This window comes from Lynx canadensis, chromosome B1, assembly GCF_007474595.2.
Source record: "Lynx canadensis isolate LIC74 chromosome B1, mLynCan4.pri.v2, whole genome shotgun sequence".
NCBI classification, from domain to species: Eukaryota; Metazoa; Chordata; class Mammalia; order Carnivora; family Felidae; genus Lynx; species Lynx canadensis.
The window spans coordinates 26,864,594-26,883,666 of NC_044306.2; the positions used below are offsets into that span (position 1 = coordinate 26,864,594).

Here is a 19,073-nt window from a genome sequence, read left to right on the forward strand (position 1 = left end):
TTGCGCAGTCCTACCTCTTTATAGTTCTTTCGTTCTCAGTGCCTCTTTTGTCTCCTCTGGGGACCCTTCGCCCACTCTCCTTTCCCCAAATGTTGTTCTCTCAAGGCTTTATCCCCCTTGAAATCATCTTTCTGAATTCCTTTTCTTAGTGAGTTCATTTATCACCTGGCTGCAGCTATCAGCTAGACATTTTGTTTTGCAGACCTCCCCGGGGCCCCTACCCCCAGGGCCAGGCGCATAGTAGGTGTTCACCAATGTGTGCTTGTTGGGGGAGGTGGTGGGAGAGCGTTAAGTGAGTGAATAAACAGACCCTTATCTGTGCTCCAGCCATTTGTGTCAAGCCATTTACGGAACATCATTACTTTGATATTTTACCTCAAAAACTACTTACCCCAAGTGAACTTTAACTTTCTTACAGTTTCATTCCCACTTAAACTGCTCAGTTTCTGTTAACAGTTCCAATTCTGTTTTTTAAATCTTCTAGACAAATTTTGCAAAAAGAGAGGTAGTGATCTTTGACTTGTCTCTCACTTTCTTTCTTTGTAGTTAATGTCTTTTTAAAACCCAGTAGTTTTTCCTTCACAATTTCTCAAATGTAGCTCTTCTTTTCTATTCTTCCTCTGTCACAGTTCGGCATCTGAGCACCTCACGCCGTTTGTCAGTTAACACATCTGCTGCTGACATTTCCCCCACCCTCGAGTCATTTTGGACATGACAGACTAAGTTTTGTAAAAAGTCATTTTGTTATGTTACATTACCTTTCCCAAAGGCTGAAGAGAGAACACGGAGAATCGTTGAGACGCGTATTTCAATAAATAGATCAGATTGCAGTGGCTAGAAGGGAAATAGGAACATAAAAGAAGCAAGTAAGAACACTTGTTTGAAAGGTTTGACAGACAGACTAGACCTTTAGTAGGAGGCGTGGAGTCAGGTAATAGTTGCATTTCGTGTGTTCGTTTTTAAGATAGACCTGACCGTGTTGAAAGGCTGAATAAAAAATGTTAAAAGCCCCTGGGAAGAGTCACCAGGTAAAGGAGTGATTGCAGAATTGAGCTTCTGTGGGCGAGAAAAGATGGGAGTCCAAAATACAGGAGTGGGCTACGTAGGCCTTTTTTAATAGAAGAAACTTCTATGAAGGATGAGAATAGAGATACAGAGGGAATGAAATGTTAAATAAAACAAGCGTACCTGATGGAGCTTCACCAATCTCATTCTTCACTCTTCACATCCTTTGTTTTTCCTCAGCATGTGGACATAGCGGCATTGCTGATAAAATACAACACGTGTGTAAATGCAACAGACAAGTGGGCGTTTACTCCTCTTCATGAAGCAGCCCAGAAAGGAAGGACACAGTTATGTGCCCTACTCCTAGCACATGGTGCAGATCCAACTATGAAGAACCAGGAAGGCCAGACACCTTTAGATCTGGCGACGGTGAGTCTTCATTCTGAGTTATTTAGTATTGCTTCAAATTTATACTTTCGGGGCGCCTGGGTGGCTCAGTCAGTTAACCGTCCAGCTTCAGCTCAGGTCACGATCTCACGGTTTGTGGGTTCGAGCCCCATGTTGGCCTCTTTGCCGACAGCACAGAGCCTGGAGCCTGCTTCGGATTCTGTGTCTCCCCGTCTCTCTGCCCCCTGCCCTGCTCGCACTCTGTCTACTCTCTCTCTCTCTCAAAATTAAATAACGTTAAAAAAATTTTTTTTGATTAAAAAAAAACTAAATTTATACTTTCAGAGATGACTTTAAGTTACAGAGCTGGGGCCCCTGGGTGGCTCAGTCAGTTAAGCATCCGACTCTTGATTTCAGCTCAGGCCATGATCTCAGGGTCATGAGATCAATCCCCATGGAGGGCTCTGCACTGACAATGCAGACAGAGCCTGCTTGGGAGTCTCTCTCCCTGTCTCTCTGCCCCTCCCCCGTGCGTGCTGTCCTCTCTCTCTCTAAATAAATAAATGAATACTTTTAAAAAATTTGCAGCAGCAGGTTTACCTTAGTGGTGCGTATTTCACTTAGAATAAGAACAAATTTCCTTCCTTCTGAATTTTTTAAATGTGTATTTTTTATATAATTCAGAACTCTATTAAGGCAAGCTAAGCAGTACACTAACTTAATTCTTTTTGCCATGCCTAACAGGGAGGGAAAACAATCCTAGAAGAACATACCGTATATCTTCAGAGAATTGCATTAGTAAAATATCTTCTAACTTTTACATTTGGCATATTGTTCAGGAACAACTGATGTTCATGATCATTTACCTGAGACTATGAAAGAGTCCAAGAAAAATTACCTTCTAGGCAGTATATTATTTTTCCGAAGATGGAAAAGTAAATTAATATGCACAATAATTTATCATTTTTTAACCTGAAGTACTTTTCCAAGCCACATCCTGTTTCATACATCTATTGCTGAGTAACAGACCACTTCAAAACACTTAGTAGCTTAACCAAAACTGAGTGAGTGGAGTAAAACGGTGATTTATTATTCCTCACAGTTCCGTGGGTCGGCGGCTCAGCGAGGCAGTGATACGTGCACCTGCCTTCAGCCAGGACCTCGGCTGAGCTGCGGGGTCTGGGGCGGCCGTTCATCCTACAGGGCCTCTCTCCACGGAGCCCCTCCTGAGTCAGTAGTCCAACCTGACCTTTTTTTACAGCATGGAGACGCCTTCTAGGAGAGAAGTCGAAGCTGCCATTTCTGTTAAAGCCTGACTAAAAGCCTCAGACATTACTCCCTCTATGTTCTCTTGGTCACAGAAACCCGCGGGGCATCCCAGATTTAATGGAAGGGAAATAGATGCCACCTCTTGATGGGAAGAGCGGCACACGGAGGAGGGAATTAATGGCTTTCTGTTTTTGGAGGCTCCTACCTAATCTCACAGCAGTTGTGCCTAACTGTGAAGTTAACAAATAAGCTGGCCAAATTAAAGTGGCATCCTTGTAAAATGTCTCCAGATTAAAGAGGGGCCCCTGGGTGGCTCAGTCGGTGAAGCGTCCGACCTCAGCTCAGGTCATGATCTCACAATTCGTGGGTAAGAGCCCCGCGTTGGTCTCTGTGCTGAGAGCTCAGAGCCTGCTTGGAATTTTCCCTCACCCTCTCTCTGCCCCTCCCCCACTCATGCTCTGTCTCTCTCAAAAATAAACAAACATTAAAAAAAGTCTCCAGATTTTAATTATACCTTAAATTATTAAGTGTGCACTAAATAATGCACAATGAATAAAAATCATTGTTGTTATTTAAACAGTATACAAAAACATACTGTAAGTATAGAAACTCCTTCTAAAGAAAAGATTGAGAATTAACACTCTGCAACAGGTTCTTTTTTTAAAAAAATGTTTTTAAGGTTTATTTATTTTTTGAGAGAGAGAGACAGAGTGCAAAGGGAGGGGAAGGGGCAGAGAGAAAGGGAGACACCGAATCCGAAGCAGACTCCAGGCTCTGAGCTGTCAGCACAGAGCCCGACATGGGGCTCAAACCCACAAACAGATCATGACCTGAGCCGAAGTCGGATGCTCAACTGACTGAGCCACTCAGGAGCCCCCAACAGGTTCTTTTTTAAATGAGAGATGAGGGGCATCTGGGTAGCTCAGTTGGTTAAGCATCCAACTCTGCATTTCAGCTCAGGTCATGAAATCAAACCCTCAGTCGGGCTCTGCGCTGACAGCATAGAGCCTGCTTAAGATTCTCTCTCCCCCTGTCTCTCTGCCCCTCCACTGCTCACCTGTGCATGCTCGCTCGCTCTCTCTCTCAAAAAAAAAAAAAAAAAGATGAACTTCTCCTTTAAATACGTGTGTGATTGTGTGATCAGTATGAACAGCTGTATGCACATGTAGTGTTAAAAAACATTCCAGAAGTCAACATAGTCTACATTCTACACTCTTAGACTTTTTTTCATAGTTAACTCTCGTATATGTGGATGTGTGTGTAGCGAGAACATTTAAGATCTATTCTCAGCATATTTCAAGTATACAATACAGTTTTATTAACTGAAGTCACCAAGTTGTACATCAGATCTTCAAAAGATGAAATATTTTTTTAAAAATTATACAGGGATTCCAGGTCTACCTGTAGAAACTGCTGGGACTTAAATATGGAGAACAAACTGAGGGTTACTGGAGGGGTTGTGGGAAGGGGGATGGGCTAAATGGGTAAGAGGCACTAAGGAATCTACTCCTGAAGTCATTGTTGCCCTATATGCTAAGTAATTTGGGTGTAAATTTTAAAAAATAAAAAAGAAAATTTAAAAAAAAAAAAAGAAAAGAAACTGCTGGGACTTTTTGGAGCCAGGGGCTGGAAACAAATGATCAAAAACCAATAGGCAATAATGAGGCACTTGCCAAAGACTAATTTCAGAATGCATTTTGTCCTTAATGAAAAACTTACTGTTTTAAAATATAGTATTTGTGTGTGTGTGTGTGTGTGTGTTTTTTGTTTTTTTGTTTTTTTGTTTTTTTTGTATTACTCTTTTTAGGCTGACGACATCAGAGCTTTGCTGATAGATGCCATGCCCCCGGAGGCCTTACCTACCTGTTTTAAACCTCAGGCCACCGTAGTGAGTGCCTCTCTGATCTCACCAGCATCCACCCCCTCCTGCCTGTCTGCTGCCAGCAGCATCGATAACCTCACTGGCCCTTTAGCAGAACTGGCCGTAGGAGGAGCGGCCAACACAGGGGATGGAGCAGCGGGCGCAGAAAGGAAGGAGGGAGAAGGCGAGTATACTTGTGAACGTGTATTTGGTTTTGGGCTTTTTAAATGAATAGATTTCACTTACCTCTCTTAGTAAGTATTGAACACCTATCTTAAAGACATCCTGTGAGTCTTCGTATACACACCAGTTTATAAGAACTGTCTTCATAGACTAAATCTTTCGACATCAATCTTGTTCTTACTTACATATATTCCAGTATACCCACTTTTAGCCATAATATTTCATTTAACTACTGGTGAGTCTTATTATTGAAATTATATAAAAAAAAAAAAAACCTGAAAGATGTTTAAGGAGTGGAAACTGAAACAATAACTGGTAAATTCGATTTTTAATTCCACCTATTAAATATTTCACTAAAAGCATTAGATTATAATATTACGATTAATATAAATGCTACTGATAAGATAAATTCTTCTTTTACTTCTCTGCCAAATTCAGAGATAACCTGAAGTGTCTGAATTAAATTTATGTATTCTGGATTATTTTTACGCTGTATAAAATCATCTGCACAGCCAAGGGTGTCAGAGTCATGGCTTTAAATGAATACTGTAACTTCCTTTAGATTGATCAACTGCTTTCTGAAAACTTCAATGTGTTTCTTTTAGTTGCGGGTCTTGACATGAATATCAGCCAATTCCTGAAAAGCCTTGGTCTTGAACACCTTCGAGACATCTTTGAAACAGAACAGGTAAGCTCTCATATGTAGCTGAGTCTTTTTTATTAAAAAGTAATAGCTATTAATTGCTATTCTTTGTTTTTTACTTCTTAATCACTTAGTCAATACGTTAAAACTCATCAAATTTCTAAAGAAACCAGGGGAACCCAGTGTTTTATTATTCTCCCCAAAATTGTCTAATAGATGGTGGGAGTTATTAACTGTTATTTTGTTATAAGCCGTTTGACTCTATATGTTTTATTACATGTCAAAACTTAGGCCATGAAACCACCTCGGAAGAGTGTTTTCAAAATCTTCTTTCATTATTTTGTTTCCAAAAAGTGTTGTTCCTTATTCATCTCGATATATTACTGTTGTGACTTGACTCCACTTAAAACCAATGACAAATTTTATATTAGCAAAATCTTCACAAAGCACTTATCTGTTAAATTTGGAAAGCAAAATAATTCTTAGATAAGTGTACCTTTTTAAAATTGCCTCTTTAGGAAATTTCTGTTGTCCAGTTGAGTCCAAAATAATGTTGAACCTAAACTTGGCCACACATTCATAGACCTGTCCTATTTTCACATACATCTTACATGTATATGAAGGTCTTAATATGAGGTCATCATTAGGGTATTTATGAATTAAGACCCTTCTGTTTGTCATTCTGCTTTTATACAGGATAATGAGTTTTTAACTTATCAGTGATTTTATTACCAGGATCAGTGTTAAATATTGAAGAATAATAAGTTCCTGAGTTTAAATTGACTGTTAGTTGCTACTGTATGTAGAATCTTAAAATGGGAGAGGTGTTTAGAGATCATTAAGTCACTTTCCCAGATCCTACATAGGAATTACTCTTTTAACGTCCATGTGGGAAGACGATTTATTACACTTTGGGGAAGTGTAATAAAACGCTTGTAATTTAAAGTGTGCCCAAATCTGCCCCTGTGTATAATCCATTAATTTTATGTTTACATTTACCTTGTTTTGCATAGAAATCTAATTTCTAGTCTACTTAACGTATTAGTTTCATAGGGCTGTTACAGGAAATTACCTCAAACTTGGTGGCTTAAACAACAGAAACTTATTCCCTGGTAATTCTGGAAGCCTGAAGTTCAAAGTCAAGTTGTTTTTTATTTTTTGTTTTTTAATATTTATTTTTGAGAGAGAGAGAGAGAGAGAGAGAGACGGGCAGGGAGGGGCACACACACACACACACACACACACACACACACACACACAGAATCTGAAGCAGGCTCCAGGCTCCGAGCTGCCAACACAGAGTCTGATGCGGGGCTTGAACTCACGAACCGTGAGATCATGACCTGAGCCAAAGTCGGACGCTTAACCGACTGAGCCACCCAGGTGTCCCAAAATCAAGTTTTTGACAGGTCTGCACTCCCATGCCTCTGCCAGCTTCCAGGCCCCTTTGGCTTATGGCTGCTTTTCTGCAGTGCTTCCATGGGCACCTTGCCTTCTCTGTCAGCCTCCTCCTGTGTATCTTTTAGAAATACGCTTGCACTAGATATAAGGCCTACCTATATAAAACTAGATGATCTCCTCATTTCAAGATTCTTAACTTAGTTACATATGCAAAGACCTAAAAAAAGGTTTCCAAATAGGTCCTTCATAAATTCTGGTAATCAAAACATGGAGAGCCGCCATTCAGCTCACCACAACATGTTATATAGCCTCTCATATATTTCTAAGACCTAATCAACTTATCATGGACTTAACCCTTCCAGCCACCCACTCTACAAAGCTTCTCCTATTTTAGGATAACTATACACTTTTTTTCCCTAGTTATTCTTTATATGTACATAGTTTCCAAATTCTTCACTAGCCTCTTTGCCCCATTCTGGGTTTTTTGTAGGCTTATAGTCAATTAGGAGTTCATTAAAAACACCATTTCTTTTTTCATAGCAGTTATACTGTGAGGATGTTCTAATGTCTTGTCTTTTTTTTTTTTTAGCTTAACTTCTTTATAGTGCTTATTATGGTTCATCTTTTATGCTCTTATTGATCAAAACGGTTGAGTAGAAATAGCACTGGACTAACAGATCTTGGTTGTGATTATTTTTCTTATTAACTATGTAAATTGGGTAAGGCACTTAACGTATCACTCCCCTTAACTATAAAATAGAACACCTTCAAATGTCCAGACAGTTAAAATTCTCAGTCATGCTGTGCTTCTGTGCCAATTTTTAGAACATGCTTTAATGAAGCACCAGATGTGTCTTTGTCTAGTGGTGAGGACTTTATAAATTTTTTTTAATGTTTATTTATTTTTGAGAGAGACAGAGACAGAATGCGAGTAGGTTAGGGGCAGAGAGAGAGGGAGACACAGAAGCAGAAGCAGGCTCCAGGCTCTGAGCTGTCAGCACAGAGCCCAACGCGGGTCTCGAACCCAGGAGCTATGAGATCATTACCTGGGCCGAAGTCGGACCCTCAACTGACTGAGCCACCCAGGCGCCCCTAGTGGTGAGGACTTTATAAACTTCTGTAGTTACTTTTCCTTTAGCTTCACCTACCATTGATTTACCCTCTGGTTTAAGATTTCTTCTGAGAATATTCTAAACAGTAAGAATGTCTTCCCCTTATTCCCTTCCTGAAGGTATGAAAGCTGTTTTAAAAGCATTATCTTCTGATAAAGCCAAAAGATATATCTTAATGTATCCCTTCTTCCCAGATCAGACCACAATAACTGTGAAATTTTACACATCTTTGCTTAATAAACCAAAGACCCTAATTCACACAAATAACTCCAAGTGACTATTTAAAAATTTTCAAAGGATTTCAGTTTCTACTCTTGCAGTTAGTTTGCACATAATCTTGTGTTTTATTTTTTTCTCTTTAACTTTATTCTCTCAGTAACTGATTTCCTATGTCATGGTTATCTCCTTATTGATCATAATACTTTAGTCTGTCCTTTTGACAGCTTATCCTGTTTGGTCCGTTGTATTGTCTTTTGTTCTGAGTAAATGGTTCCATCGATTTTCTTTTTGCCAGAATAATGTCTATATCTTTTTAATTAATATGTTGACTATTCCATTTAATGTATATTGCCCAGCACGGCGCCTTTACCGCAGACAAATGATTTTACCTTTCTTTGTATTGAACTGTGTTCGTGTTCTGGCCCAGTCATCAAGCAATCAAATTAATTTTTATTTCCACCGCCAAGTGTTACTTGAGTAGCCTTTAGTTATAGAGTAATTCTGTAGCCCTTTCTATAGTTCACCCATAGAATTTTCTCCCATTAACATTCTATATCAGGGTGTGAGTATGTGATTGATGATGGTCGAGATATTTGTGTAGTGAGGGAAGGAGTGGGTATAAACATTATATTCACTTAATTCTTTTCTATTTCTCTTAATCCAGAGAGTTGTTCTGTTTCCTGAGATGTTTTGACACATAAGATCTCAGTGCCTCTGTTCCTGCTCAAGGATACTTCTCTGCCAATGGAGTGGGGGATATAGTTCTTTTACTCCAGTATCAGGAAAACTGCCTCAGAACATCACAGCCTCACCTCTTATCTTCACAATTATTCTCTCAGACGTCTCTTAACTAACTTGGCCTGTTTGAACACATATACTTTGCCAAGTAATACATACCCAGGTCTTTTATAGTTAATGAAATATAATACCAGTGTCACTTTCGCCCTTCCTTTATGACATAGCTTCCTGATTAGAACACTTTTTCTATGAGAAAGGCTGATTTGATTTACACTGCAATTCCTAAACAGAAATGCTATGACTTAGAAGACTTTTTGTGGACATATTTATGGGCAACCTATATATTTTCATGAAAAGTGATCATATAAATTTTTATTTCAAAATCGAAAGACCAAGGAATGGACTCAAGACATTGAATTGTGCACATGATTGTAAAGTTATTTCTGCTCTGACCTGTATCCTTTTAAGCCTAAGTAAAAGAAAGGGCTTTTTCATTAAAACTCTACTTTCTTTGTGCAATAAAACTCTACTTTTTCTCTCTCTACCCTAGAGAAAATGAACAGATATTAGAAACAAAAGGCAACCTGCCTAAAATGATGCTTGCTTTATATGCAAGATGATTGCATTGATACATGGATAATCCTTATTTTAAAGATTATAATTTGATTTTTTTAATTGAAGTATAATTGACCTGTGGCATTTATTAGTTTCAGGAGTACATCATAGTGATTTGATATTTTTATACATGATAAAATTATCCCCATGATAAGTCTAGTTACATCTGTCACCATACAAAGTTATTACCATGTTATTGGCTATATTCCTTATGCTGTACATTGCATCCCCAAGACTTAAGTATTTTATAACTGGAGGTTTGCACCTCTTAATCCCTTTCATCTGTTTGCCCAACTCCCCACCCCTACCTCCTCTGGTAACCAAGTTTCCTTCCTATGTCTGTGTGTCTGTTTCTGTTTTCTCTTTTAGATTCAACATATAAGTGAAATCATATATTTGTCTTCCTCTCTCTGACTTATTTCACTTAGCATAATACCCTCTAAGTCCATCCATGTTGTCGTGAATGGGAAGATTTCATTCTTCTTTATGGCTGAGTAATATTGTGTATAAATACACCACACCTGTATCCATTCATCTGTTAATGGACACTTGGGTTACTTCCATATCTTGGCTATTGTAAATAATGCTGCAGTGAACACAGGGGCTCATCTGTCTCTTTGAGTTGGTGTTTTTATTTTCTTTAGATAAATACCCAGAAGTAGACTTGCTGGATGATAGGGTACTTCTATTTTTAATCTTTTGAGGATCCCCCATACTGCTTTCCACAGTGGCTGCACCAGTTTAAATTCCCACCAACAGCAGTTCCCTTTTCTCCACATCCTTGCCAACAGTTGTCATTTTTTTCCTTTTTTTTTTTTTTCAACGTTTATTTATTTTTGGGACAGAGAGAGACAGAGCATGAACGGGGGAGGCGCAGAGAGAGAGGGAGATACAGAATCGGAAGCAGGCTCCAGGCTCTGAGCCATCAGCCCAGAGCCCGACGCGGGGCTCGAACTCACGGACCGCGAGATCGTGACCTGGCTGAAGTCGGACGCTTAACCGACTGCGCCACGCAGGCGCCCCCATTTTTTTTCCTTTTGAAAGTAGCTAGTCTGACAGGTTTGATCAATTTGATTTTAATGTGTGCTAGATATAAATATCTAGCGCAAGAAACTTGTGATTTCCTAGATATAATAAAGTTATTTTTGAAGTGAGTAAAAGATAATTTTCAAAAAAATCTATCTCTAATAGTATAAAAGCCCTAAATCTTGGACCAACACATCTAACCTGCCTTATATTGGATATTTACATTTCTTTTATTGATAGGATAATCTCAGATTCACTAATTTTCAGACTTTTGGGATAATCTCTACTCCTATTCCTTTTTTTTTTTTTTTCATTAACCATTTCTCTTTACCAGGCCCTGTCATCTCTTTTTGAAATTTTTCTCTGATCCCTCCCTTCCACTCCACTCCATCTTGACCTTGTTCACACAGTCCCTTTCCCTTCCAAATCCTGCAGAATGCTACCATCCTCCTCATCAAATACAACTTTGATTGTGTTGTCTGCTGAAACGGCTCCCAGGAGCTTTTGGATACTGTCTTGACTTGATCTAAAAAGCCCATTAAGATCTATTCCTAGCCTGCTGCTCTATCCATCCCTTCTTTTTTCCTGTGTGTATGTTATATGCTCACCCTCTTGGACTCCAGTGCTGAGAATCTCCCAAATGTTCTGTATTCTCTTACTTGTTTTTCCTTTTCCGTACGCTGTTCCCTTTGTCTTAAATACCCTTCCCTTCTTCCGACTGATTAGCTCTTGCTTCTTAGCCAAGCTGTTACCTTCTAAGAACCTTTCCTGACCACCTTCTTGTTCCTTCCATCTTTTCCAGCCCTACCTACAGCCTTGATCAAGTAAGAACCTTCCATAGAGTTCCCATAGGATTCCTCCAAAACATTTACCAACCTGTACGGTATTTTAATGTTTACTTCTCTTCTTGGTAGAGGACATAGCATGAACTTTTGTGGTACTACCTTGTTTGTTTACTTGCCCCAGTCCTTTACTACCAATTTGGGACAGTTATTTAACTTTCTGAGCTATAATGGGAAGTTTTAGAATTAAATGCTTAGTTACTTTTTAAGGAAATACCTAGCATATAGAAGGTATTCATTAAATATGTATGAATAAGTGAACAAATGAACAGTAATCTGAATTCCTTAGCTTTATCGTTTCAGGTTTTCCAGTGGCCACTGCCTGATAAGTATGGGGACGAATTGGGTATCATGTAACCCCAAGCAACTAAATGTTATTTTAGCTTTCCAGTCAGCCCTTTGAAGAAATATAGGCAAGGGAAAGACCGATACAATCCATCTCCGCTGTTGCGTGTACTGTTTTTATGACTTCTTTGGGCCTCAGTTTCCTCATGAGTACATCAGTAGTACTTCATGGGTGATTGGGAGGAGGAATTGAGCTATTTATTTTATGGATGGAGCTATATAATCAACAAATATATTAAACATTCTCCGTTTCTTTTCTAAAACCTCATAGAGAGCACTCTATGCTTTGCTGGCCTGGTTTCTGCTTCTTCCAGATATACACAATATGTAGCTATTCAGAAAAGCTTAAGGTTTCTTTGGATTGAAGCTACCACATTGATTGAGATCCTGTTTGTACATCAACTTTATCTGAACCAAAGTTTAGAAGGAAAAACTGAGACATCAGTAATGTAGTCAACCTTGTGCATGGCTTCCAATGCGTATTAAATTACATGTAGCTAAAAATGTACAGGCTCCTATTATGGTGTGAACTATTCTGTCTCCACGATGTATATTTCAAAACTGTTGCTTTTTAAGAGCTCTGCTCAAAATTTCCTTTTGGTGATTGGAAGCGAATTGCCCGTTTTGTACAATGGAGCAATCATTTCTCAAATGGCCACTTAAGAGCAATATAGTAATTATTTCCAAAGAATGAGTGGTATATGCTTGCTGCACTGAGATCAGACTCATTATAAAATACTTCATTCTGACAATAAAAATCAGCAGAACTACAGGCTGAATTTGTCAGGTTTTTTTTTTTTTAATGTTATGTATAACTAAAAAGGTAGAGAATGCTATAGATAGATAAAGCACATCTCATTTGAGTTGGGAAAACGGTGTCTCTGAAAGGATTTCTCAGTTTTTCAAGGAAAGATAAAATTAAAGGCTGATCTTGTAAAGTAGTATCTGCACTGTCAGAGGGCCAGCTTCTTCTGAGCCAGAAAATTGCATGTTCAGCCCCCTAGAAATGTGGTTGCCCACGATTTCATCCTGTGCATTCAGAATTCTGCCACTGGGTGGCGGTAGAGTCACAGTTAACTGTTCGTCCACAGAAGGAAATGGGCGATTTTGAGTCCTGATGGTAGCCAACTAATCATCTCCATTTGCAGGGATGAAGAACCAAAAATTTAAAACCACTATTTTTTACAACAACAGAATGTTAGGCTTCAGGGACTATTCCATCTGGGAATTTAAAGAAAACTTGAAAACCATCTACTCTCTCTTTTCCAAATCAGAATTTTGTATACAGCTTCTACATAAAATGGTCTGTACTTGAACTAAACACTTCTCATCTGAATCTCACCACTTTCTAAGGCAGCCTTTTCCAGACTTGAATATTTCTTAGCACTGGGAAGTTCTTCTTCATCTTGATATAAACCCCGCTTACCTAAAACTGCTTACTCCTTTTGCTACATTCTGTTTCATTGTGCTAATAAACCTCTCTCCCATTCCCCTACCATTCTTCTCTGCTACCTGCTGGATACTGGGACCTGGTATTTCCCTATTTTATGCTTCTGGTTGTTCTCTCTTATGTCTTGAAGAAAGCAAAAGGTGGTAGAATTAAATAATCAAAAGGAAATACAGCAGTGACCATTTTATATTTGTACAGTATTGTTTCTTCCATTTTAATTCACAGTCAGCTGGAAGCAGAGGGTTTTTCATGTGAGTAAAAAGCTGATAAAGGGCACATGGGGGCTCAGTTGGTTAAGCATCTGACTTTGGCTCAGGTCATGATCTCACGGTTCATGAGTTCAAGTCCCGCATGGGATGAGCACAAGCCCTGCTTTGGGTGAGCCCCACTTCTCTCTCTCTCTCTCTCTCTCTCTCTCTCTCTCTCTCTCTCTCTCCCCCCCCCCCCCGCCCCTCATGGGATTCTCTTTCTGTCTGCTGTCACTCACTTGCACCCTCTCTCTCTCAAAAAAATAAACAACAAAAAAAAATGATAAAATTATCAAGACAATTTTAAGGTTGTTTTATAAAGGAGACAAAAGAATTTATTAATTTGGATGAATATTGTAGCATTAAAGACCAATGGAAGAACTGAGGAGCAGTTCAAGATTTAGCAATTAATTTTGTTCCATTTTTTTTAGATTACACTAGATGTACTGGCTGATATGGGTCATGAGGAGTTGAAAGAAATAGGCATCAATGCATATGGACACCGCCATAAATTAATCAAAGGAGTAGAAAGACTCTTAGGTGGACAACAAGGTAAGCTATTCGGAAACAAAACAGTAAAATCTCAGAAGGAACAAGTAAGTTGTCAGGGCTGGCATCTGAGCTCAGGTGGTCTGAACCCAGAGCGCATGCACTCAGCTGGTGTAGCGCCTCCTGCCTGCCCCATCTTAGTTATGGACATGGCTCTCCCCCTCGCTGCTCTAGCTAGCCGTCTACTCGTTCTCTCTTCTCCCCTCTCACTTTATACCCTCAACATCTCTGGAATCTACACTTCTGTCTGCTTCCCACTGCTGTCTAATCTAGTACAGGTCACCTAATCCTGGCCACCGTCAGCTGTCTCCTTGACTGTCACAACCGCCTTCCAGCTTATCTCCGACCCTCACCTTTGTCTCCCCTCCAGTACCTGCCCTGCATGTACTCAGAAGACTCTTTTCAAAATGTGTGATCAGATCACTCCATTGCTTAAGACCTTTCAACAGAATCCTGTCGCTCTTAGGATAAAATCAGACGTTCGTAACATGGCTTTTCATAATCTGACCTTTTTCTCTGACCTTGTCCTGAACCTTTCTCCCCACTCACAGTTGTCAGCTCAGCCTTTTTCCTCCCACCATACTTTGCTGTTACAAGCCTCCTATCTTTCCCCTTTGTCGGCCCCCATTTTTATCATTTTTCTATTTGTTAAAAGTGCTTTTACAATAGGAAAGTAAAGGGAGAAAAGGGAGAAACTTGAATTAGCCACTCTGCAGCCAATAAAATTGCAAGAGCAACATGAAACTAAGTGTTAGCAGGTTTTGAACTTAAGTCTCGCTCATTTATCTGCATTAAATTAAGCATGATGAAATGAACAAGAATAATGTATTTTAAACTGATTATAAGTGACCATCTCAAGCCATCTCACAGAGTTACTACAGGATAATTCGTACATTTTAGACCTGACTAGATTGTGATCACAGTGTGTTTCTCTTTTGTATCAGAGATAGCTTCATGTGTGTTTATGAATGAATTCAGTTCAACAAAAAATTGTTGAGCCCTGGCTGGAGAACTCTGTAAGAACAGATAAAGTTGATCCCCAAACACATCTCCATTACTGCTCTTGTCTTTGGATGTACTGTTCAATATAGCCTTATATATTAGGTTTGAATTGCAAGTAATTGAGACTTGTTCCAAAATGTCAATTATTTATGACAGAGTTTTCCCTAAAATTGAGGCCGAGGAGTGTGGACTTTAACGTATTCATTTTTCTTTCCTACAGGCACCAACCCTTATCTGACTTTTCACTGTGTTAATCAGGGAACTATTTTGCTGGATCTTGCTCCAGAGGATAAGGAATATCAGTCAGTAGAAGAAGAGGTAATGTACAGCAAAATTTTTCATTGTCTTCCTGAAATCTGTGGTTAAGCCTGTTTTTCCAGTAGAGCTAAGTTGGTCTTACAGTGATTTATGATCACCTGTCTATTTTCCTGTCTCCCTTAGCCATTATGGTGACATATCGCCCAATTCAGCTAGGACTCGGGATTAGGACTATGCCACAGTGTTTGCACATCTTAATAAGCCTAGGGTTTCCGGTAGGGGGGCCAGAGGTGTCTTTTCATCGTAGAGGCTTTCCTGAAGCTATACAAGAGCCCTACTAGAACTGTTTTCTTCCAGCGTTAAAATGCTACCTAAGAATGATAGGGAGTGAGAATCTTGCCTCACGAATAGCAAAGATCCTCTTGTTTTCACTTTCATGCAAAGTTATAAAATGTGATTATAAAACAGTACACCTGATGTTCGTGTGTGCTTATGAAATCTGCCTCATACCTCGAGTCACCTTTTATCTCTCCGGTCACTGTGTGAAAGCACCGTGGTGAGGCTGATGGATGCCCCTCTTGCTTGACAGATGCCATAGAGATTCCCCCTCTACCGCTGGCTCATGCCTCATTTCTTACACCTAATAAACACAGTGCCAGTGGTATTGTCACAGTAAAGAAGCTGCCTAACCAATTCCGTTATTTTGCAGAGGAAGGCATGCCTTCGTATTTTTCTCTGTTTATTTTCTGCCTTTTAATCACATTATTCTCATCCCAGGAAGTTCAGGACCATTATTACCTCAGGGTGGTCTTTCAGCTCATGCCTGGCCAGTCTGTCAGGAGAGCATCAGATCTTCTAGCAGCTCAGTGCCTGATCCTTCTTTTACTGGTCGCAAATTTGGATCATACTGTCAAAAACGTGACGAATACCTTCACAGATAGAGCAGTGAGATGGAGAATTAACTCTTTGGAGTCAATTCTGTGAGGAACTTGGGTCTTCCAAACATGTTACTTTTCCATCATTCTTTTGAATTTGGAGCGTGGGAGAAGAGCAAGGACTGCGCAGAAGAAGGTTACTCCCCCTGGGCAGACGTCATCCAGCTTCGCCCAGTCTGTCTGTGCAGATGCACTTTGAGATCCCAGATTAAAGAGAGAATACGGGGTATCTCACCTAGGGAACAAAAACTTACTAATTTTTAAAAATCACATTTGTTTGATGAGTTTAATGAGTATTCATCGAATGTGAGGAGTTGAAGTTTGACTTAACCCCGGTGTGGCTTCTCCTCAGTACCATAAAATAGCAATGGAGATGGCTTAGTGTGATGTTTTATTTCTGTGTTTCCCCACAGTGCTGACAGGAAAAGCTTTTAAAGCTTTTTTTTTTTATTAGGAAGAAAGAAAATGTAGAGGTTTAATATCTGTATTTCTGACTTATTTTCTCATCAGAAATACTCATCCACTAGACTTTGTTGAACGATTTACAGTGAACTCCCGTTTATTTCTTAGTGCTGAGTCTGAGAGTCATCAGCAAAACAATATAACAGAAGGTGAATGTTGAAAACAACAGAGGAATGTCTTTAGAATTAGATACTGGCATCTTTTCAGAAAGTTATTTTATTTTGTTCTATAGATGCAAAGTACGATTCGAGAACACAGAGATGGTGGTAATGCTGGTGGCATCTTCAACAGATACAATGTCATTCGAGTAAGTTTTTAAAATTTCAGGGTGAAAATTAGATTGCAAGGTGTGCCTGAAATCAAATATAGAAAATGACAAATTTTTTCTAAGCTTCCTGCTTTTAAACTGCCAAGCTAATCGGGTCATCTGTTGCCTGACAGTCAGGTGTTACCTTCCTCTGACCCCTCAAGACCATACTTCGCTAGAAACAGAGACTGGGTGGAAAGAGGAAAGCTACAGACTGGAGTCTAGATCTGCTGCCATTGCTGGTACAGAGGCAGTGAGGAGACCTGGCCCACCCACATATTTAGACTGTAGCTGACAGTGATTTTTATCACCACCTCAGAGCAGTGTCCAGAGCCCAGATTTTCAGTCTGAGTCAGCGATTGTATCAGAATGCATATATCTCTTCGTCTCAGTATCTCAATCAATAATATAGGATAGATGTGCTTTTTTCAAGGGAGCGTCCTAAAGACGAGTAGAATCTGTTGAACACGGGCTTATCCCTTTTGAGTTACACCAGCGCACGTCAGAATTCCCTGGAAAGATTTTCGAAGAAGGTAGATGTGCAGGCCCCTGTATCCTAAAACTCGGCAAGCCTGGGAGGAGTCTAGGAATAACTCTGTTTTTTCCTTAATTCTTTGGGTGATTTTGAGGCACAGCCAGGTCTAGTGCAGAGTAACAAAAGCCAGAGCTGAAAATTATGTCACTAAAAGCCAGAATGTTAACTTAGTCATGCTACCTGGCAACTTTATCATTTTCAGGTAATGTTTTCAGCAAACAAAAATTGAACCTTCCTAAAAGAAAACATACTTTTCATTTTAAATTATAAACTGCCACTTGACATTCTTTGCACTCATTTGCTTCTTTCTTCCTCATCCTTAAAGATTCAAAAAGTTGTCAACAAGAAGTTGAGGGAACGATTCTGTCACAGACAAAAGGAAGTGTCTGAGGAGAATCACAACCATCACAATGAGCGCATGCTATTTCACGGTGAGCGTCAGGCCCGCCATTATCTCTCTGGGCTTTTTTGCGAATTCCGATGTCATTGACCGTATCAGTGTCGTTAAAAATGGCTGGTTTTGAGTTTTTGTTTTAATTCTGCGTGACCAGTTTTGTAATGCATTGCGTGTTAGTACGGGCTTTCCAAGGCATGCAGAGTGAAAATCACTTCACGGAAATTGTTTTAGAACTCATATTGCAAGTTGAGCCATCTAGATGACGAAATATTTTTATTATAGTTTAGCATAATTGCTTCAGCTTATCTGATTATCTGTTTTTGTGTAAAGTAAGGTTGCGTGTAAAATCTATATTTTTAAAGCCGCATTGTACTTTGGTATCTAAAATCTCCTGCCATCTGCAGAATCCATATTACATCCTTGCTTGGTGAACACCGTAGGTCCCTGCTAAGATTCTAGTACAAGATAATAATTTATGTAAGGTAGACCATCTTACAACTTCATTTGTGCATCACTAATTACTTAATATTAACGTGCCAAGTGCAAAATAGTTTGCAGCTAATTGAGACTCCAGACAGGTACTCAAAAACTGATCTTTCTGTGTTTGTATTTTTAGGTTCTCCTTTCATTAATGCCATTATTCATAAAGGGTTTGATGAGCGACATGCATACATAGGAGGAATGTTTGGTGCCGGGATTTATTTTGCTGAAAACTCCTCCAAAAGCAACCAGTATGTTTATGGAATTGGCGGAGGAACAGGCTGTCCCACGCACAAAGATCGCTCGTGTTATATATGTCACAGGTGAGCACCTTGGGTCTCGTATAGTGGTTGCTATCCTCAGGTCACGAACCGGATTAGTTTCTCAGGCTCTGCTGAAGTCACAGGTTATCCTCAGTGTTGATAATGGATCACACGGATTCGGGGTTGGATGGGAATAGCTGATCAGCCTGTGTCCTAAGAAGAGAAACGACAGCACAGCTAACAGCGGGGCTGGGAAAAACCAGGTATCTGCCAACCAGTCATAGGTTATGATGAAGCTCCCTCCAGCTGGACTTGGTCCCTGAGCGTCACTTGCTGAGGTTCAGATTCAGAACAAGAAAAGGTTGAGAATTTTATCTGTCGAAGAACCTTGAGCATTAGACACATTTGAACTAAGACACAACTTCTATAAACAAGTTGAATCTTCAGTTTCCTTCTGATGTTGCTAGCAGTGTTTAAGGCAGGATATATAGTAAGCCTTGAGAAGTCTAATTGCAGAATATTAACTTTGGATTTAATAGTA

General features: G+C 39.6%; 1 protein-coding gene across 1 annotated transcript in view; it reads left to right on the forward strand.

Moving 5' to 3' along the window:
- TNKS (tankyrase) overlaps positions 1–19,073 on the forward strand; it is a 219,173-nt gene that overhangs the window by 182,461 nt on the left and 17,639 nt on the right. The window contains exons 18-25 of the mRNA XM_030312270.1: positions 1,246–1,434; positions 4,469–4,706; positions 5,311–5,393; positions 13,776–13,896; positions 15,116–15,213; positions 16,783–16,857; positions 17,718–17,823; positions 18,406–18,592. Coding sequence (XP_030168130.1) covers positions 1,246–1,434; positions 4,469–4,706; positions 5,311–5,393; positions 13,776–13,896; positions 15,116–15,213; positions 16,783–16,857; positions 17,718–17,823; positions 18,406–18,592 — 1,097 coding nt within the window. The remainder of the gene's footprint in view (positions 1–1,245; positions 1,435–4,468; positions 4,707–5,310; positions 5,394–13,775; positions 13,897–15,115; positions 15,214–16,782; positions 16,858–17,717; positions 17,824–18,405; positions 18,593–19,073) is intronic.